We start from the raw sequence: 21,944 nt of genomic DNA, 5'->3' as shown, positions 1-21,944 counted from the left end.
TCCTTGTGCTGGGAACCATGAAGGTATGTGACATGGGACCACAGCAGACTCTGTGCCTCAGGCTCTCTACGGGGGGTTATGCAAAAGCAGCAGCATGAAGATGATCATGCAGAGTTGGACGAGACCTGAGATTTTGATGAAACCCTTTGCACAAGTGTGAGAGAAGAATTAGATCTGTAGTATTTTTTTCATTGCCTTGATTTGGAAAAATATTTAATCAACTTTTTTTTTAATTCAATGGAGACTTGGAATTTTTTGTTTTATTTCCAGAGAAGCACAAATAGATAAAAGGAAGGAAAATATCTACTGTGGATACCAACCCATTTCAGTAAACCACTACTTTTCAAAAAATTCCAGAACCATGTACCAGATGAACCCATTGTGCTGTCAAACACAGCAAACATTTGCATGGAAATGTCCCCTACTAGGGTTTACAATCTCACTTTTCTGTGCAAATCAGAGTGCTGCAAATTTCTTTACATAAACATGTTAACTTATATATTTACACATATACAAAAGAACTGATAATGTTGATTTTGGGGATGCTCACCCACTGCACCTTTGGGTAAGAGATAATCACACATTGCCCAGCTAAGACATCATAATTGCACACCAAGTAATTGCATTTGAAAGCTTCTGCTGTAATTTAACCCAGTCATTACTTTGTTTTTAAAGGATTTGTGAGCTAAAATTGTTATAAATGGCAACCAGCCCAGTGGTTCAGCAGCAAAACAAGGTTCTGTCATGCTGCAGACCCCAGTTCAAGGACAGACGAAGTGTCTTGGGCATCGGGCCAATACACACTAGCTGTGTTACAGCAATGGCTGGGCAGCTTTTTGTGAGAAGGGGCCAGTGAGTAATTCCAACAGTTTAGCTGAAATGTGATGCTACCAGATGTAGAGGCCACCACAGCTTGAACCCTGCCCTCGCTGCCACAAAGAAAGGATATTAAATACATACCAATGGGGAGGAAGAGCCATGAAAATGTGGAGGAAAAATGTGTAGTAAAATCTTTCCTGAGCTCTAATTGCAACTTTGGCTTTCTCTGAAGGATACGTGACTAAAAAAGTGAACCCACTGCCATATTTACAGGTACTTCAGTTAAGTGACAGATCATTAGCTGAGCCTTGGGAAGGCAGCAGTCAGGGACTAGCATGGGGTCAGCACAGGACTGATTTTAGAAAGCAAGAGAAATGTTCATGTGGGCACAAGGAACTTGAACACATACATTGAGAAAACAAAATCTTGAAAAAATCATCTTGAAAAATTATACTGAACAAAGCCATGTTTTAAACTTACACCAACAAAAGGCAGATGTGAATCCAGCCCATGCACTTAGAAAGGAGGGGAGAGGGCTGACAATATAAAGCTGGTACTGTGTGCCATTTGATAGATACAAGCAAGTGGAAAAGTTGCAAATGAAAAAAATTGCCCAAAGTACAACCTTTCTCTTCCCTTCAGAATCACTGACAGTGATTTAAAATATATTTAAAATGAATGGCATGAATGTTCAGGGACATTATTTTTTTTCTGGTTGTGTTTTGCAGGTTTTGGTATTGATGAAAAAACATCTTTGCACTGAAAGCAAAGAACCTATAGAACTGACAGGTGCACTTAAACTACTTGGAAGTTGTATCAGCCACATTTATTGAATCTAATGAATTGTTTATAAAAATGTTGAGGTGATTTTAATAATTTTCCTTTGTTTGTTTTAGATCTCCAAGATGCAGACACTTCTGTGTGGAGTACTAGAACTACACCCTCGTCTTCAAATGCCGTTACTTCTAGGCCTGAAAATGTGTTGAAGAGTAGCACAGAGATGTTCATCAGAAATGTGACTGAACACTTCAGTAAAAATCCCATTGAAAACCTCTACTTTGACTTGAAATCTGCAGTAACAGAGAAAGCCTGGATTCCAACAACCACTTTTCAATACTCTAGCACTACAGAAGAGGTAAGAGAGAAGAATTACTGATTTTTATAAAGCCTGCTCCACTCTGTGGAGCCTGATAGCTATTACAAGTGGGCTTAAAAAAACAACAAACCAAAATCTGAAAAAAAATAGCTAAAGGACTAAGCTTTGTTCTTTTTTTTGGTGGGATGCTTTGTTTTGATGTTCATGCTGACAGTGTCCTTTGCTAGAAGCATAGCTGCAGAAAAAATCTGGCTCTTCTATACAGACTAATCTTGGTATACATGTTGCACTGGGAGAAGTACAAGGGAAATTATCAGGATGTGTGAGAAGCAATGGAAAGCTCCTGGATGTGGCAGGACCCACAGAAGCCTGGGTATCTGCACTGTGACTCAGGCTCTGGTATTGTTTGTTGCATGATGTGAGGGTCTAGCTCTAATTACATGCTAAGAGTTACAGTATGCAATACCCTTATTTACAGATAATTACATGCATTGTTTACAGATCAAAGCAAGAGAAATCCAAATGCTTTAACTGGCCTCAAAAGGAATCCTGGCCTTGGTCATGGTCAGCTTATCTACTGGCTGATAGGCAGAGTGGAAACACACAGACACTTCTTGGTCTCTGCTCTGTCCGGCCACCAACCGCCCTGCCAGAGAAGGTGAATGGGGCTGCCAGCCCCAGCTGTACAAGGGGCACATGGCAGGCCATTTGCTCCAAATCAATTTCCAGTCTTCCTTTTCTGCAAGACTCAGTTCAGTAATGTGAGAGCAAATCTGGAATTACCACTGGCAAAATGTGTACAGGCAGTTAGAACTAAAGCATGCAGGACATTATTGGTCCCTGTATCACTATTATCACATAGTGGTTTAGAACTGAAAATCCCTAAATTCCCTGTGGCTTATCTTCCAGGGGACCACACTACACACAATGTATTGGGGCAGGCAAACACTTCAGTTACTACTGTGTGTTGAAGTGGATAAGACTAAGAAATGTGTTTTATGTTTGTGAAGGCTGGGGACAGAGCGTCAGGGTCCACAAACTTGATGGTTTATGGACCCCAACACTGCTGTTCTGATGCTGATGAGGGGAAGGAATGAGCGAAGGATGGGCACACTGCACCCCATTCCACAACTGATGCAGTTCTTTCTAAATATCATCTTTCTGTCTCAGTGCATGCAGGCTGAGCTTGTTTCCTCATGCCCTCTATTAATTTGCATACCTCCTGCACAGAATACTTGTTCCTTCCAAATGGAAATGTCCTATAAAAACAGGTATTACCCAAATGGCCTCCAACACTACTACTACATAATCCTTTCACCAAAGCAAGAGAAATGGCACCATTTTAACAGAAACTACTGCCTCTTGTGTTTCTTCTCCACTTCACCTCCTGAATCACATCATTTGCACTGAACAAGCTGCTTAGGTCAGAACATTCAAACCAGAATTGTGATGATAAGCTGTCTAAGCATATCGATGAAAAAAAATCAGTAGTCAGAAAGAGTAATATTTCTCTTGAAAGCTGGCTCTGGACATTTGAATCTAGATATACAAATTTAGACATACAAACTTAAAATCTTTGGCCTCCCTCTCCGTTTCCCAGTCTTTAGAGTGGAGTTAAAAACATTTTTTTGTCAAACTTCAGGGATGTTTAAAGGATTAACTGGATTTAACACAATACTTTGAAAACACAGACTAAGTGCTGAGTATTGTTGTGAGGAAGACAATACCTTCTATGAACTGCGTTTGCTCAGGCTGGGACCTCTTGTTTGCAGAAGTAAAGCCATGTTGTTATTTGGCTGTGCACATACCCATTTTGGGGGGGACAATAGTGACATTTCAATTGAACAAAATGTTTGGTTTAGAGCTGCCTTGGATTTCAAGTAAAACTGCAGCTTGCACTTTGAATCCATGACAAAAGCTATGCAAAGCCCATTTCCTCTTGATTAGAGAGACAGAGCGGTTGGTGTTAAAAAAAAAAAAAAAAGAAAAAAGAAAAAAAAAAGTCAGGAAACCTTGGGAAAGTGTCTGAAAGGGACTTCGGAGCCTGCTATTAGAGACACGTCCGGCAACTCCCAAAACTCACTTCCAGTTCTTTTTTCAGTTTAATTAGTTTCTTGGCTTGCCACACAGGTCAGAAGTGTTAAAGGCTGTGCGACTGCTGATTTACTAAAAGCCCATATATTCACTACTAGTCTAGAAATAATTACTTGCATTATGTTGGCTATTCTATATAAATATATTGCCACCAGTGAATGATGGACCCCTCATGTTTTATTTCAGTACTGGCATAGACATCTGTGTCAGACCTTACCCATGTAGCAACTTTTGCTGGATAACAGAAGGAGTAAAAACCTGTAATAAACCAGTACTTTCCGACTAATACAGAAAAGTAAACATTTTATGATAGCAAGAATAAGAGTAATAAAGTAGGATCTTCTGAATTATGAGCACTCCTGAGAAGCCGTAATAAAATTTTCCCTCACAAATGATCTTATGCTAGCTAGAAGAGACAAACAGGTATTTATTTCCAAAGTCTTTAAGTTTTACTTGTGGTAGGTTCCATTTTTTTCCTGAATTTTATGTTTGCAGTGTTGATTATGCTTCTTTTTCCTTTACCTATTACATCTACTTAAACAACTTACATCTAAATATCCAAATTATATCTTCCCTGGAAATTCAGGTCATGGATGTTTTCAAAAATCCCTAGAATAATGTGAGCTCCTTTTCAAGAAAAGGCAGGTTATCCTGAATGTTTTAATTTTTAGAGAGGGATTTGAAGTAATTCAAACATCACAACAAGCCTTCAGATTTGCACTTCTCCAGTGCTGGAAAATTATTGGTGTGGTTTATGCTGTTAAGCCCAAAAATCACAATCACCTAAAGAAGAAATCACACTGCAAAACTCTCACCTTAAATGACTACAAGACATCTATGTCATTTTAGTCCCAGTTTATGTCTAAGAAACACACCTTGTGTTTCCTATCAATGGTATGATTATCCCTGTGCTAGCTCTTTGGGGTTTGGTTCCTCCTTCTGTCTGAAGTATGTAAAACATCTCTTCCAAAGGAGATCTTCTTCTGTGGTATAATAATCAAAACAGATTTATGTTGTCACTTAAGGCAGTGATCATAAAGTTGTTAACTACCCTCAGCTTTGCAAAGTACAGCACAACACTTTCACTACCATGTCCCTAGGACCAGGCACGGAGCTCTACTGGGACAGATGAAGTTTTCTGTAGGTGCAGGTAACACCCTTGAGCGCTCAGACATTTTATTTCAGAACAGAAGGAGAGCTAAGGTTTTTCAGATATTTGTTCTTACTTGACAGGCTAGTGCCCAGAAAAATCCTAGAGCAGCAGCTCCCCTAGAAGGCAGACTAATGTTTGTAGAACCTAGAACCTTTTTCTCCCTCAAAGAGGGCAAAAGTGATACAGAGATGGTGTTGAATTTACTTGAGGTACTGCTTTTAAAAGTTAAAATCCCACACACATAATGCAGTACAGAAAGATGCAGAAAAATACCATTTCCGTTGAAGAAAGTAAATGTCCATTTCCTTCTCTTTTGTGCACCCCCAAATTCACTCCATGGCTGCTATTGTGTATTTGAATATCTGAAGGTGCAAAAATGCTTCTGTCTACACTTCTTCTCTGTCTCCCCATGTACACACTTACATGCAAATTCTCAGAGGCTGAAATGTAAGCAAGTAGGAAATGGGTATGCATGACAGAAATGGAAAGTTTTCATTTTGGCAGTAGCCAACTCAGGGTTGCACACAGCTTTATTGGTGCAGTCTGAAAACAGGGAGGCTTTCTTGCTTTCCATGGCGTGTGCAATTTTAGCTTGGGAGTTATTCGGGGGATGTGGGAAGTTGAAACACAAGTTGAAACAGAAAAGAGATTACTGGGCCGCTCACAGACAGACTCTGCTGCTGCAGGCAGGAGCTCAGCTGGGCTCGGCTGGACTCTCCTGGACGCAAGGCCTCTGGTCGCAGTGCCACATGGCCAGCGAGAGAATGGAGGCCTTGGTGGTCTACAGTTAACCCTTAAAAACATCAGAGTTTGGGGCGTGGGAGCTGGAGTGGTGTGGAGGGTTACTGATAGCTGAGGCCAACACGAGGGTGGGCCAGGAGGAGAGACAGCTGTGAAGGGTGGCAGGTGTGAGGAGGGCAGGCATGTGAGGTGAGGTGGCCATGGAATGAAGCAAGCATGAGGCGAGGTGGCCAAGAGGAGTGGCAGGCAGGAGGAGAAAGAGCCACAGGAGGCAAGGTGGGAATGAGGCAAGACGAGCATGAGACAAGGCAGAGGTGGGGTAGAGGCAAGAAGACATTGTGAGGCGATGCAGCCATGAGACATGGCAAGGCAGCGCCAGGTGAGGCGCAGCCAGCTTGAGACAAGAGTGCCGCTCCACAACAGCGGCACCGCCGAAGGGCCCCGTGCGCCGGGGGGAACGCTTGGGAAGACAAGACACGGGGGAAAACCGACAGGAGGAGGAAGCAGCGAGGAAGGAAGAGCGGTGGGGTGGGAGAGGAGCCGGGAGGAAGGTGGGATCCTTAAGGAGAGAGGGGCGGCACCCCGGGCCCGGTCGCCTGCCCGGTGGGCGGCAGGTCCCGAGTCGCCGAGCTTCGCCCCCCGCAGCGAGACGCGAGGAAATCGCCTCTTGATTGCGGAAGTCGGCGGGAAGGGCTCCGGGAGAGTCAGCCCGGGTCAGAATGGCAGCGTGGGAAGCGGCGGCCGCCTCCCCCGCCTCCTCCGCTCCTCCTCAGCCGCGGGCGGGCAGCCCCCCCACCCCACGCCGGTGTCAGGGAGGCGGCTCGGCGGCCGGGGCAGCCCCGAGCGCATGCAGCAGGCGGGCGGCCCGGCACAGGGCTCGGAGCCCGGCGGGGAGCGGGGGCCCCCGGGGCCCGCCGCCGCCACTTCGCTTCTTCGGACGCCCCCACCCCAACTCCGCCGTCCCTTCCCCTTTTCCCCTCCCCGCGAGGGTTTTTTGCGTTAAAAACTATCGGCGATGCTGAGCTATGGAGCAGGATTCGCCCTCTGGACGGCGCTGGCCCTGACCAAGGTGAGCGGCCGGGAGGAGGGGCGCGGTGTAGGGTCGTCCCTCGCAAGTCGCAGGCGAGCCTGGGGAACACGGACGGGCAGGTTCGCCCCGCACCGGCACAGCGCGGGGACGGGGCTGCGGGCTGAGCCCGGGGGTACTGGCGGGTCTCTCAGAGCTCTCCCCGCTCTCCGCAGGCCGCGCCGGAGCAGGCGGCGGGATGCAGCGCCAACCTGACGGAGCGGAGCGTCGCCGGGCAGAGCGTTCGGCTGCGCTGGGGCGCCGCGGGCCGCGCCTGCAACTTCAGCCTAAGCGGGCGCTCCGAGGACGGGGAGGCGGCCGGCTGCCAGCCCGCCCCCGCGGGCAACGGCACCTACGGCTGCACCCTGCGGGGCCTGCAGGCCGGGACATGGTACCACCTGCGCATCGAGCCGCTCGCCGGCGGCGAGGCTCTCAACATCTCCCTGCAGACAGGTACGGGCGCGGCAGGTGCGCGGGGAGGGACGCCGGGCTTTTCCTTTTCCTCCCCTTCCTTCGGCCGGCTCCGAGAGGAGGAGGAGAGCGAAGCATTTACAGCTACTGCAAGTGGACAGTGTTTGCTGAACATAGCAGCCCTGTGCTTGAGTTCTCTGTAGCCCACTGCCAGAAGTAACTCCTGCTGACAGTTAACCCAGCAGACTTGAAAGAAGAAGGTGCTATGAGGATATTAAGTTTAAAAAAAGGTTTTTGTAGTAGTAGCCCATAACATCCTTTGTGTTCATGTAAATACATTGTTGTCATAGTTCCTCAGTTTATTTACTGTATTTAAAATACAATCTATTTCATAACAGGTAAATATTCTTTAAGGATAACTTACTGTTTCAGCCCATTTCCATACTTTTATTCTGTCTTATCAGGGTCTAAAAGTGAGAAAGTAAGGCTGAAACTTCCTTCTTATATGTTTTCCTTGGATATCACCAGTGAGGTGTTATGAATGCAGTTGTGCACAGAGCACTTCCAGTGACACATCCATGACTGGCTGTAAAAATGGTCCAGCAGTCTGGCAGAGGGCTGCCAAGGAAAGCCCCCTTTCTACATTCGTATTTGTCTGGGCATGTGAACAGTTCAGCTGTGAAGCAATGGACAATATTGAATGACAACAGCTGCAGTGGCACAACTGGCCTCTTTCTACCTGTATTTGTGCTTTTTTGAAGATAATAAAATATAGTACTGTTCAACCTCTTAAACGTAGTAGTTCAAGACCCAAAACAAAGATGTCTTAAATAAAGTCCATCATTAAATGCCTCTCTGATTTGCTCCTAAGCTGTTAGTTTTAGAGGGGTACTTAATATTAATATTGAAGAATTATTACAGCCAAGTACTTCACAATTACCTGTTCAGAGGTGTTGCTTTCTGTCAGAACCTTTTTCCTGCATTAACCATGCAAATGCACTAAACACTCTCCATTAATTTGCTGTGGTAACTCAAGTTTAAAAAAATCCAAGTCAGCTGGTGTGATAGCTATACACTAAGCACAAGTCATGTCAGTTGGTAAAAATGAGTAATGGTTTCTATGCAGACAGTGATTTAAATTTGTTGTGCATCGTGCTGATTGTTTTTACTATTGATATTGATGACTTGTAATTTAAAAATTGAAGTAATAGATCAACCATTATCAGAGAGACAGGTATAAATCACCATAATTTCTGTGTAGCAAAGTTCTATTATTGAACACTTGCATGGAAGGTGAGAAGATGCCACTCCAGAACACATTATGATTAATGCATAACCATTAACACAGAAGCCTGTATGTGCTATTTATGACTTTTTTGTCACTAAATAGATTTTTCAAGGCTGTACGATGAAAGTGATTGGCAACAGCTGATCGTTAGAGTCATATTATGTAGCTGACATCAAAGTGAAAAGTCTGATTAAAGTTCAAGTTGAAATACTGATAATTGGTATACCATAGTTTAAAGTGAGGTTTACATTTGGATTTTGGATAACAAAGATCAGTCAAAAGCATGAAATAAGAATAGAGGAGCCATGAATGTTTCCTGCAGAAAGCTACTCAGATTGCTCTGTGGTTCCTTGCTTTCCTTGAGTTAAATTGCTTGATGGTGTTCAAAATACACAATTAGCACCAAATTTTTTTTTTTTTTTGTAAATTATGCCTGCGAACAACCCACGTTGTATTGTCCATACTAAGCTTTTCAATGCAGAATGAGGGAGGATTATTCCTCTTATGTTTCCACTAGGGGCAGCATTTTAAACCAATTTCATGGCAGCTCTTTTTCACCTGTTCTTTGTAAGTTGATTACAGTAGTTTTAGTTTACTATCTACTGAGCCTGAATGTCTATAGGCATGTGTTCCTGGAAATTGTCCTGTGAATATGGAAGTATAAGTAGTCTTTCCAGCCATATTGTAAACGAAATTTCCACCAATTTCAATGGTAGTAGAACTGAGTTATCAATAAGGCATCTAAAGGCCATCTAAAACCACAATGTCTGACCTTGGTACTCGGTGAGGTTCCCTTCCTGAGCTCTTTTTCTAAGGAAAATGGGCTAAGCTGTCCATTGAAGGTGCTTTCTCCACTGGCTATCAAAGGAAGCTGGGTTAGACCAGGAAGCTGAAGTGTAGGTGGTTGAAGTAAAAGGAATCCCATCTCATGTGTTTTATTTTGGCAAAATGATGTTTGAACATTTGTATCATCTTGATACAATAAATACACATGAGAAAGTGTGAGAAAGTCACAGGTTTGTTTATGTACCTAGTTCAGAAACTAGCTTTTTGCTCATATTCAATCCTGTAAAAAATTTTGTGTGCCAGTTCTGAGTATAGTTTTCATCATTTCTTATACAGAGTACTTGAGTAACTAAGCACATAAAATCCAAAATATTTGGCTAAATTTTGAATGTGATCTTTTATGACTAGGAACTCATGGTGAAAGCAATGAATAATACATCCCACAGTTGCAGTGATAATGTAAAAGCTTGGAGAGGACCATATTGGCCTTTTGAGTATCTAATGTCACATTAAAATCATGGTCTATGTTGTTTGCAAGTTTGATATTCCAATAGAATAATTGTGCAGCTTGAGAAGATTCCATAAACTCTCAAGTAACACCAGATTCACCCTTGTGAATCTTTTCGTGAAGAAGCAGCTTCTATTTCACTTGTGGATACATAGATCTAAAGTTTAATGATGTATGAAATAGTGGTACAAGAATCCACACTAGTCCTTTAAAGTGACTCTCTTTACTCAAGAAATTTTGATCTGTGGATTGTAAATTTAAAACAGCAAGTATTTAATCCTGTAGAGCAGAATTAAAACAGGTCATCCAAAATGATGGAAAATACAGTCACATATGCACTTCATGAGCCATGTATACATAGGCATGGAAACACACACAGTGGGGACATTTGTGCTATTTTGGTAGAATAGGAAAGAAAGAAAAAGCTGATAACACAATTATCAGCTCTGAACTACAGATAAATTTTCCACTGCAAAACTGAGATTACAAACGTTAGTAGGCACAAGTATGCATATTTGCTTCATACTAGTATTTTCAATTTATTGGGGTTCTTCTAAGATATATATATACATTAAACAGCACATAAAACCATACAACTAGTCAGCATGCTGCTGACATTGTAAAGCTGGGATATGCACTTGTCAGTCCTTTCATGTTATATTCTTTGTTTTCTCAGTAAAACTGTTTCTCTGATTAAGAATTGATGTATGGCAAAAGATGGTAGGATTTTGTCTTTCCCGATTACAAGATACATTTTAAGTTCTCAAATCTCCAAATGTCTATGCACCAGTATAACTATATTTCAATTAATGATTAGGTCTAGTTAAAAACAGTAGTATATGAATAGATCCTAAATTACAGTTAAATTTATAAATTTCAATTCAGAATTGAAATACAGATTTGAGATACTGGTCTAGAGAGACATGGAAAACAATTTGACAGTTACCCCACTTTCAAACTATGTCTCCAAAAATAGACTTATAAATGCCATTTTCAGAATCTTTGTCTACAAAAATATTGCAGCGCTGTATTATGTTACTATCCAATCCAGCCTTCTGTTCTGAGAGAACTACAGGTAAATAATTTTTGTTAGAAAATCCATTAAATATTTGAATGAAAATAAGATAGAATTTTATCTTCCAAAACACAGACTGTTAGAGTGGTTTTTCAATGTAATATGTAACTCTCTAAATGCCAGAAGCATACCCAGGCCATGTGTTCACCCCTGTACATTTCAAGTTATTTGGGACAAATTTGATTTATTAGCCATCTGTAGGAACAACACGTGACATGGCTCTAACTATGGGCTGTATAATCCTATCATCTATAATCATGTAATGGTTATGATCATCATTTCAAAGACAGAGTGCAAGAAGAAAATAAATAACCGTATTTTAAAGATTCTCTAACTTGCGTATCACCCCAAAGAAATGGATATTTGTGCTTAGTAAAGACAATGAAATCAACCATCTTTACTTGATACTCAGAAAAGTCTTTATGAAGTAGGTTGCTCTTTTATGAAGAGGGATAGCTAGGAAAAAATATGGTAGGAAGATAACTGAGACTGGCAGGAATTCCCCGTTACTAAGTCCTGGGCTCATACCTCCCAGCTGTTTTTGTTTTCTCCTGCATAAGGCAGGTGTGTTTCTGTGCTTACAGGCTGTATCTGGGAGTCATGTCACTGGAGTTTGACATAGCCATATCTATAAACTGGATCTGCAGTAGCTGTGCAGAGAAAGCATATCCTCTTCCCCAAAAGTGAAAATGGAGTTGCAATATAATTCAAAGACCATTAAGTCTCTGGAAGATACCTTTGTAGACCCGGGGACATTAATTTGTATAGTGTCAAATGATATAAAAATATCTCGATGAAAATATTTTATTTCTGTGATATATCGGTGTTGAATCATTGCCAACAGAGACTTGTATAACAATGTAAATGGTTTTTTAAGTGTTTGTTTCCATCCAGGGCTCTTTCAGCCCAGGCACTTCCCAGTCTCATTGTTCCTTTGTTCTAGCGGATGTACAAAGCACTGAGTGTTTTGTTTTCTGGACCAGATAGATTAGATAAAGTCTGAATTTCTGAACTTCACCTTCTAGGCACGCAACTTTCTTCTTTGCTCATGCACCTTAGAAGACAGATTACCCAGGACAGTAAAAGTGCTTCTAAAATTGCAGCTATCTTTTTTGTCAAATTTGGCAAATAATACAGATGACAATGGTGATTACTTTTGCAGGACTAAAGAACAGTCGACCTTGTCCTAACTCAGTCAGAAAGAGGGTTAAACTTCTTGATAGTTATCATGACTGTTCTCTCAATGTCAGTCAAGTTAAAACTTTTTCAGCTGGCTGTGCATCTGACCATATATAGTGCTGGAATTTATTTCTGACTTCCAAAGTCTGACCTTTTAGATTAGAACAATTGCCTTCAAGGAACAAGAACCCCCACTATTCACTTTTGCCAACATAATAGTCTTTAGTGGCTTAGTATATATTATAGGTGGAGCTGGTAGTGAAGCCTATTGTTAAGATTTCCTGACACTTTTCATTAAAACCTCATGTTTCAGTTGCTGTAACTGGGTGAAGTTTTAACTATTTGGCCTGAAGTTTGATGTGCTTGGTCTTTGAATTGATTTTTAATTTTACTTTCTTCTTTTTCAGATTTAATCAGACTTAGTTTGGCCTTTAAGAAAGCAGTCAAGAAACTATAGTTTTATTGATTGATTTTGTAAATAGATTTGTTTCATTTTCATCTCTTTTTCTGAAGAGCACTAACATCTCTGTGGTCCAAAGGAAGAATTTGAACTTAAGCAGAGACATTGGTTCAAAGGGGCACAGTATTTTTCAGAGCTACAGAGAGGTAGAAAGGTTGAGGTTGGAGGGGATCTCTGTAGGTCATTTGGTCCAAGTGTCCAGCTTAAGAAGGGCTCCCTGGATCTGGTTGCCCAGGACCATGTTCAGTCAGTTTTTTAATGTTTCCAAGGAAGGAGATGCTTCCTTGACATTCCTAATGTATTTGATTGACAAAGTATACCACCAAAACTTGGCACTACTCTGTTCTCAGCAGAGCCTTGTAGGAAGTAATCAAGTCTTCCACACCATCCAGAATTTGAAGAAAAAGCGTCTTAAAGTCTCCTAAGGCCCCCGTACTTAAGTATTTGTAGGCAGGGGTAGATTCAACTTCATCCTTTCGGCCTTTACATAGTATTTTTTAATTATGTGTTTGACACTTTTTTGTCTTCTTTGTTCAGGGAACCAAGCAGCAATGACTGTATTGGAAAAATAGTCTTGTTCTTCTGTGTGCTGAGGTGCTGTTCATACAGAGACCACAGTTCTCAGCCTGGATGCACCTTACATTCCTGGTCTGAGGCTAGGGAAGAGTAGCACAGAGTGTACTCTTGTGGTAGGCAAATTTATTCCTAAATTTTTGGGAAACTTTAACGTCCCAACTTGTGAAGGCTTAATTTAATTTCACTGCTTTGGGTTGTTTCATGATATCTTCTTAATAAGCATTTGCTTAACCTTATTGGAAGACATAAACATCAATACCTTAGTACATCAGCATGTAGTAAGTTTTGTGTGGTTTGCATGATGAGTGATGAAATGCACCTGGAGAATAAAATCAACCAGATTCTTTAGGTTTGGTCAGTTTATCTTTCCTTTAGAGAATATTTTATTTCACAGGTGATTTTACTGGAGAGCTTCTTAATAAACAACATAATGAATGTTGAGAGTTTCATAGAAGTATTCCCAATATTAGTTCCTTAAGGGATATCCAATGTACTGTTTGGGATTTTTTTTAATTTTTGTGAAGAAAACTACAACAGAGCAGAAGCATATTCTATCAGAATCTGTTTGAAGTTGTTGAAGCTACTACTAAAAACAAAAGATCATATCCCTTAAAATTGTATAAATGCTCATACCCTTAACTGATGAAGTGTTTAGGGTGAGTGTTAGGAAATTAAAGCTGTTGCTGCCATCTATAAAGCTACATTACACTGAGGCACTGAGTATAATTTGCTGGGTTTACATGTTTGCTGTTTCTTACTAAAGTTGTTACAGTTTCACTGTCAGCAAATTTCCAAGCTTTCTGGTATACATCCACAGTGGAAGTGTTTTGCTATGTGCATGTCTGTGTGAGTGAGTGTGTACAAATGCATAAAAGTAATATTTCTGAATTATTCAAGACTCTCTTGTAGATTGGCTTCGATGCACAGTGTTTATAAACAGAAAGAAAAAACTTTTTGAAAAGTATTGGCAGCATGATGATGATAAAGGGAGAGTTTTGGAAGATTTCTTGTGCTGCTGTGTAAAATTTCAGACAATCCCAAAGCCAGAAATGGTTTATGTTTTCTGGGGTTTTTTTCCTAACTGCAGATCCCTTGCCACCATCTCGTTTGGAAATTAATAAGGAAAAAACTACGTTCACAAGCTTGCAGGTTCAGTGGGATCCTTCCTCAGGAAAGGTGGACATGTATAACCTAGTATTACTTGATCATGATAATAAAAAGATACAAGAAGTCTCTGTACCGGGAAGAATTTCAAAAACAGAAAATACATTTTCCAGTCTCATTCCTGGGAATAAATACTACATTGTCCTCAGTGCCGTTGCTGGAAATAAGACTTCTCCAGAACTTCACATAAGTGGATCCACTGGTAGGACTTCTTTTCCTGTAGTTCATCTAGTAAAATCACTTACAGTATTCTGTACTTCTGCATTTTAAAATTAGCAAGTTAGTATAATTCTTCTACATGGATATATATATATATATATATATATATATATGTGTATATATATATATATATAAAGTATCTATTGATTATAAGTAGAAATAAAATAGGACTATCTGACTGACATAAAGACTTGTTTGCTAAGAATAGAGTTTCATTTTTATTGTGTATTTGTGGTTGGGTTTTCAGTAACCCTAAAGAAACCTAATATATTCCAAGAGTAAATCTATTCAAAATTGCTGAAATGATGGAGATAACTGTTAGGCCTTAAACATGTGTCTTTTTTATACCAACAGTGCCATCTCCTGTGAAAAATATTCAGGTCAGTGTCAAGACAGACACTATCCATGTCTCATGGTCTTCTGGGTCTGGACATGTGGATCATTACAGGCTGCTGTTGCTGGATAATCATGTACCAGTTCATGAGATTCATCAGGAAGGTTCCCTGACCTCCTACACCTTTTTAGGACTTACAGCAGGCCACCTGTACAACCTCTCTATCATAACCCAGGCTGCAGGATTGGAGAGCAGCAGTTTTCAAACAATCAGGACAGGTATGATTTCAGAATTCATCACAACAAAACAGGAGGCTAAGGCCATAACCTAATAGCATTATAGTACATATTTCAGAATAATATGTGATTCGTGTTCCAAGTTTGAGACATCATAAGCTTATTTAATTTCCTAAGTTACCACTGCAACAAACTTAGAGGCTAAAATGAAAGTAGAAAAAGTCTGAAAAGGAGTGGAAAAAATATAAAGTAGGTTAAGAATTGTAAAATTAAATGGTGGTTTGGGTTGTTTGGAGTTTTTATTTGCCTAGTTGGTTGGTTTGATATGGGTTTTTGGGATTGTCGGGATTTTTTTTCTTTTCACAAAGAAATAACTGATTCAAAGAACTAGAGTTATAGAAATTAATTTTTTTTCAGGAACACTTTTTGGGCTGGAGTTCCGTGGTCATAGAGATAATGATTAGATGACATCCTCCTAGAGTCCAATGGTTAAAACACTTATGTAGGGAAAAAAAGGGTCATGCCTTCGCTCTCCTTAATTTCTGGGAAGAGTAAGATGCAGTTTCTTCTACAGAAATCTTATCAAATGTGGTGGTTTTGCATGGGAGGCATTTAGGGAAGTGATTTAGGGAAGGGAAGTGATTTAGGGAAGTGATTTTGGAAAGTGATGTGCACTGTGACTAGACTTCACTGTTCAGGCAAAATCCTTCATACTCCATCTCATATAACTATTCAAAATCAAAACATAACTATGGGAGTCTGGGAGGCAGCAGGTGTTATATGTTTTGTGGTGGATGTATTTTATTCTCTTTCTTATTTTCTTTTTTTTTAGCCCCAGCTGAAGTCTCAGATTTGATGGTGACTAACGACGGCAGCTTAGATGCTTTAAAAGTTAAATGGAGAAGACCTTCAGGAAACCTCAATTTCTATAATATCACTCTGTCTCATCTTGGATCGGTTAAAGAAGTCAAAACTGTGCAGCCACCAGTCACAGAGACACAGTTTGACAAGCTAACTCCAGGACGGCTTTATCAGGTTACTGCCCGCACAATCAGCGGTGAGCTGTTCACCGATCGGATGGCAACTGGCAGGACATGTAAGTCTTCTTCTTCAGTAAGAACATAGTAACTAATTTTTGCCTACACTGGCCTTGTAGCAAATCATTGTAAGAGACAAAATGATTTAGATTCCAGGCAAAATGAGATTAAGAGCACAATACTGTTTCAGGAATACCCCCTGCTGACTCTCTGGCAACAGTTAATCTGACAGCCAAAAGCAGCTCAGCATATCTTGTGAGCAGGCAACAGTTGTGAATTTTTGTTGGACCTTATAGTTGAGTGAGTCTGTTACAAAACTGTTGCATACTGCTGCACTTCTGACCAACTTTGTTATCTTGAATTCAGCTCAGCATACTACATGAACTGATTTATATTATGGGAAAGTGTGCATGTAGTCAAACTATTAACAGTCTTTAAAGTAATTTTGCAAGGTCTAGTCTTATTCCTTCTTCCAGACACAAATCTACAAACTGGAGAAGATTGTCTCAGATTTCTTTACTATAAACGGCATGGATTAACAATGGCATGTGGCAGCTTGGATAAAGCTGAGTTATGAGTTTTTTTATCTTCTTTGAGAAGTAATAATTTTCTTTCAGGTATCTTTTGTATGAGTTCTAACCCTGAAAAATCCTTCATAATTCTCCCACAGCATTACTGGCCCTAGAGGTGTGTAATCTCTTCCACACCAGCCTAGCTTGAGCGAAAGTTAGATGGTAAAAATACATCAAACTCAGTGAAGAATGCATACATAAGTTTCTAGTAGGCTCAGAGCCAAAAGGGAGAAAATGTGTGTAAGAGAACAGAGTATTTGTTTTAGTAAATATCTATTGTCTACAGTTAAACATCTCATGTGAAAGTCACATCCTTGACATACCTGGCTGATACCCCATTCTCAGTGCAGGCTGGAAGAGCCCTAGAAGTGTTTAAGGTCCAGAAAGTACAAAGCTGGACTGGTTTATATGCATGTCTGTTTTGTTTGTTTAGCCTACAATGAAAGTCCTTTAAGATTATCATTTCAATCTAAAGGGAGAACTTCAGGCCCTCACTCAACAGCACTGATCCCCAGCTTTGTGACCTAGACCCAGTGCTTTCAAAGTTGAGGATTACAAGTCCTGTTTCCAAGGATTCTGATCATAAGCAGCTCCTTCCTTTGCCACAGACCTCAAGAGCTTTGAAAACAGTCACTTCAGCAGAAGCTCTGTGGAGTAAAGACAAATTCATAAATCCAGACTGTCAGGTGTACATGTGCTGAAGGGATTAGACTCTTAGGGTCCCTCTGTAACTCACAGAGAGAGCCAGGTGCCCAAGAACATAATACACATTGCTGTGTATTGAGAGGATGCAGCAGAACCAGCCAAGAAATGTTGTAGTAAGAAATATGGACCTCTCAGAGACTGAAACTGTATGCTATTAGGGTACAATGATGTCCAGTCAGCCTGACAAGGCTGAACTTTATCTGTTATGGTGTAAGTTCATCTGTGCTTCCTAACAATACACTGTGTGCTTTTATCCACTCACTCAGAAATTGAAACATATTTCCCATATTCACTGGCATATGGGAATTCTAGGTCTGATAGCCAGCTATGCCCATGGGAAGTGAAACCAGTGAGTATTTTGTGATGCTGGTAAAGAGCTTTCAATCCTCTGCTACTGATAGATCCTACTGATCAGTTAAATATTAACTAAGCTAGATAAAGCATAAGAACATGATGCCTTGTAGTTATCACCTAATACTTGTGGATGGTCTCAGGGCTCCAGTGCTGATCTCTGAGTATCTTAATGTGAAGTTTACAGGTATCCTGTCCTAAGGATCTGCATCTGTCTTCTAGTCTCTGCTTGGTCTGGCTAATATTTAATTGTTCCATGAAAATCAGAAAAGCTTCAGTGGTCCAGTGTGACCTGCAGGAGTATACGGTTAGGCAGGAGAAGGTTAAGCTTGTAAATTCAGGATCCTTGAAGTACAGGACAGGATGGAGTGGATGCTTTAACCTCAGTGCCTTTTACAGCTGGGAGGAATTAGGGCATACAAGGTGGAAGAAGCTGTTTCTGTGAAAGAAGCCATTAGGCTTTTTATTTCTGCTGCTGGTACCAGAATTGGACCGATAGAAATTGAAGTTTGAACATTAGCAGTGAAAAATTGATAGACAGTTTCTAGGTGAGCTTAAGTGCAGGAAACAACAGGGAACCTGACTCAAAACTGCAAGGGGCATCCAAGAAGTGTACAGGGATGCCCTAAGAGGGGTTGCCCATTTCAGAAACCAGCAGGAAAATAAGTGAATGGTTTTTGTGGGGAAGAGTAAAAATTGTCTTTAAAATGAAAGCCAACCTTTGCACAAGATAACTGACATTGCTCTAGCTGGTCCAAGCACTCGTACAACAGCTGTGCTGCAAGGCAGGTTTTGCCAGTGCATTTGCATCTCGCCAGAAATATCCCACTTCAAAATTGCTTTTTCACTTTCTCCAGTTCCCCAGAAAGTTTTGGAGCTGCAGGCGGGTGCTAGTGGCTGGCCGCGGTCTCTGCGAGTGACCTGGCTGCCCCCTGCGGGAGACTGGGAGAGGTACCACCTGCTCCTGTGGAACCGCTCAGCCTTGGTGCTCAACACCACCCTCGAGAAGGACACCACCGAGTACCTCATCCGTGATGCGGGCCTCATCCCAGGGAGGGAGTACGGTGTGGAAGTCATTGTGGAGAGCGGCGATTTGCAGAGCAGGACGAGTTGCACGGGGAGAACAGGTCAGCATGCTTGTCCAGGCACTGTGAGAGTGCAAAGTGTTCAGCTCTGTGAGCAATGGGAGAGTACTTTGGAATCCACAAATTAATTTCGCTATTAATACAGTAAAAAGGAGCTCCCTTTGTAAACTACAGAAATAATTTTAGCAGTTCTGTGAAAACTTTCAGGATTACTTTTGTAGTAAATGTTTTGTTACTGAAAGCTATGGGATCTATATCACAATTCTGTCATGACTCAGGTGTTACATTACATGTCTATTTCACTGCTATATTTTGTAGCTGATTGTAGGGCACCCTATAAAGATCTTAAAGAAAGTACTATAGGCCTTCCTATAGTACTTCAGTATGTTTCCTTGCCAGTCTGTGTAAAGAATATTAACATATGGTGAAGATGTGTCTTAGTATGGCTGTCCTTTGACATCCCAGTTCTTGTTTTTGTGCTCCATAAAAAAAATGGGTTAATCTGTTCAAGTCTTTGTTTCCAAAGGAAATCCATATACACTGCAGGGACATGAGAGGAATTCTCTTGCAGTGTGTTAGTCAAAGCCACATCTGATTTGCTTCAAAGTTAAAAAATAATTATTATATAATTGTTAGAATTTCTGCTCAGTGAATGCCGAATAAGTGCAATTCAGAGGAAAGGAAAACTTGAAGTAGGAATAACAGGTAAGGCTCAAGGCTAACTTGACTGAAAAATGTGAGATAGGACAGTGCCATTCTACTTTATCTTCACCCTTCCTAGGGCCTGCCTTTTCTACTATACTATTACCTGTCATTCCCTGAGGACTTAATTTTGTTAATTTTGTGCAACAAAAAGACCAGTAGAAGCTACAGAACTGAAGCTTTCTCTGACTTGTAGCAAACTTGATCAGAGCAAGATACATTCTCATCTTCCTTGCTTGGACAATATGTTGCAAGTAATTTAACTTTATGGTGTTACTTTTAATTGACTCAGCTAAGCAATTAATAGTTGGGCCCAATGATTTTAGAGGTCTTTTCCAACCTGAGTGATTCTATGATTCTGTGGTTAGAACATGGTCCATTTTATAATATCCAGCATGACTGTGTTTGACCCACAGTGAGGTGCATAATGTGTCTGCTATAAGTATTAGGCCCTGTTGTGACTCAGTTTTCTCTTACATTAACCCACAGACTTGGAAAGTGAGTTGTATTTGAATGTGACAGGGACAAAATCAGACCAGGGACTCTATTAGGCAATACATGCTTGCTGAGTATGCAGGCACACAGACACATGAACACACAGAGAAATTCACTGATCAGATTCTTTCTTTTATGCCCCTGTAAGTCTGAAGTGTCTCTCAGCTTGTCTTAGGTATAAATCAATGCAAAATCAATGTCCCTCTGACCCTATAACTTGCATCCTTGTTTGTTAGAAGTACATTGTTGTAGATCTGATTTATGGTACAAATGTCTTATATTCCTGTTCAGCACCCAGAGTTCAAGAGGAAGTTTGCTGATTCCCTGCATTTCCATTTGCTCTAAAATATATATCCTGGTGTAAGTTTAAACCTAAGCATTAGAGCCATAGTGCATTGCTGAAGTCTGCTGCTAACAGTCCTTCACTGGAAGAGGGGCACAAATACTAGATTTGTAAAAATGGCTTCCTAGAAAAAGGTAGAGACTCTCTTCTTGATTGCAGATACTCTGTTACTGTCACATTTCTGTCTTGAAGAACACATTTCTTACAACAGCTTGAGATAAGGCATGTGTACACACTTTACAGTTCTGTTCTTGTTGTGATATCTGTGTACTTTTCCAGCTCCAGAACCTGTTCTCCAGCTCCGTGTGAAGCATGCTAATGAATCTTCACTTAGTGTCATGTGGATGACCCCTGTTGCAGAATGGGACAGCTATGTGGTTTCCCTGGAAGTCAGTGAGCTCCCTATTGTAAAGAAAGGACTTGCAAAAGAAGCTAAGGAATTCACTTTCACTGACTTGATACCTGGAAGGAAATATACAGCTATTATCACTACCATTAGTGGGACTTTAAGCAACTGGACTTCAGTAGAAGGAAGAACAGGTATCATCTTGTCAAACTGTTTTAATCTTTACTTCTGTCAACAATTAACAATTTTTTTTGCTGTATTTATTTAAGATTTTTGGGAAATAGATGTGTAATTCCTGGTAAAACAGTTTCCTGAAATATTTTGTCATATCTAATCAATCTACGTTAGCTCAAGATTCCCTGTAAGAAGAACCATTTTCATTGTATATTTTCAGGAGGGTCACTTCCTTGATGCAAAACATTTATCATCTGGGAAAAAGAGAAACATCACTACACAGGAAAATGTTACTTTAGGGGGAACATTCCAAGGTTGACAGACACAAGGTCACATATGTGACCTTGAAGATGTATTTTGAATCTTTTTGCTCTTCTGATTCCAGAATATGTGTTTGTTACTGAGGATGAATACTGTGTCACAGGGAAGGTCCCATTCTCACCCCCTGCAGGGTACTGATTTTGTGCACGTGTTCAAGTTTTAAACCATACAAGTTGCTTTACTGTGCTTAAGCGCTGACTTAAACATTCTGCAGTGCAAGCAAAGTTTGACAGTGTAGCTCTGGCCTTGCACAGCACAGGGAAAAACAAGCTGCTTGTGTTTGAATCGAAGCATGCCTAGGGTTGATGGTGGTCCTTACTTAAATTTCATAACCCCTTCCAAGGTCTGAGAAGTTTAGCTTATACTTTGATTTCTTTGTTTTGTTGTGTTGTTAGATAGCTGGAATTTCACTTTCATCTGACTTATATCCATTTAGGGGACACATTCAGCCATAAAGGTCCCACTTCACTGGTATGAGTCAATGCTTGAAAACACATCAGGCACTGATTGTGTGTCAATATTACATTCAAAGTGAGTTTTAAAGAACAAACATTATTTAGCTAGAATATAGGTTTTAATAAGCGTTCCAAACCTCTGAATCTTCCTTG

At 40.7% G+C, this 21,944-nt stretch overlaps 1 protein-coding gene across 4 annotated transcripts in view; it reads left to right on the top strand.

Annotated features, from left to right (window-relative positions):
- Positions 1-21,944, top strand: part of PTPRB (protein tyrosine phosphatase receptor type B) — a 77,457-nt gene that overhangs the window by 8,386 nt on the left and 47,127 nt on the right. For 3 of the 4 annotated variants that reach the window (XR_005954950.1, XM_041465583.1, XM_041465585.1), the window contains exons 3-9: positions 1,716-1,954; positions 7,146-7,422; positions 14,340-14,618; positions 14,990-15,247; positions 16,038-16,301; positions 18,728-18,997; positions 20,775-21,035. Coding sequence is in view for 3 of the 4 variants with exons in the window: in XM_041465583.1 (XP_041321517.1) it covers positions 1,716-1,954; positions 7,146-7,422; positions 14,340-14,618; positions 14,990-15,247; positions 16,038-16,301; positions 18,728-18,997; positions 20,775-21,035 (1,848 nt within the window). In the remaining variant the exon portion in view is untranslated. Of the gene's footprint in view, positions 1-1,715; positions 1,955-6,711; positions 6,973-7,145; positions 7,423-14,339; positions 14,619-14,989; positions 15,248-16,037; positions 16,302-18,727; positions 18,998-20,774; positions 21,036-21,944 lie in introns of those variants that run through there. The other variant, XM_041465586.1, reaches the window with a different exon arrangement.

The sequence above is a fragment of the Pyrgilauda ruficollis genome, unplaced genomic scaffold (assembly GCF_017590135.1).
Source record: "Pyrgilauda ruficollis isolate IOZ18807 unplaced genomic scaffold, ASM1759013v1 scaffold19, whole genome shotgun sequence".
Taxonomy (NCBI): domain Eukaryota; kingdom Metazoa; phylum Chordata; class Aves; order Passeriformes; family Passeridae; genus Pyrgilauda; species Pyrgilauda ruficollis.
The sequence above is the reverse complement of the archived record's forward strand: the minus strand, read 5'-3'. Positions and strand labels throughout refer to the sequence as shown.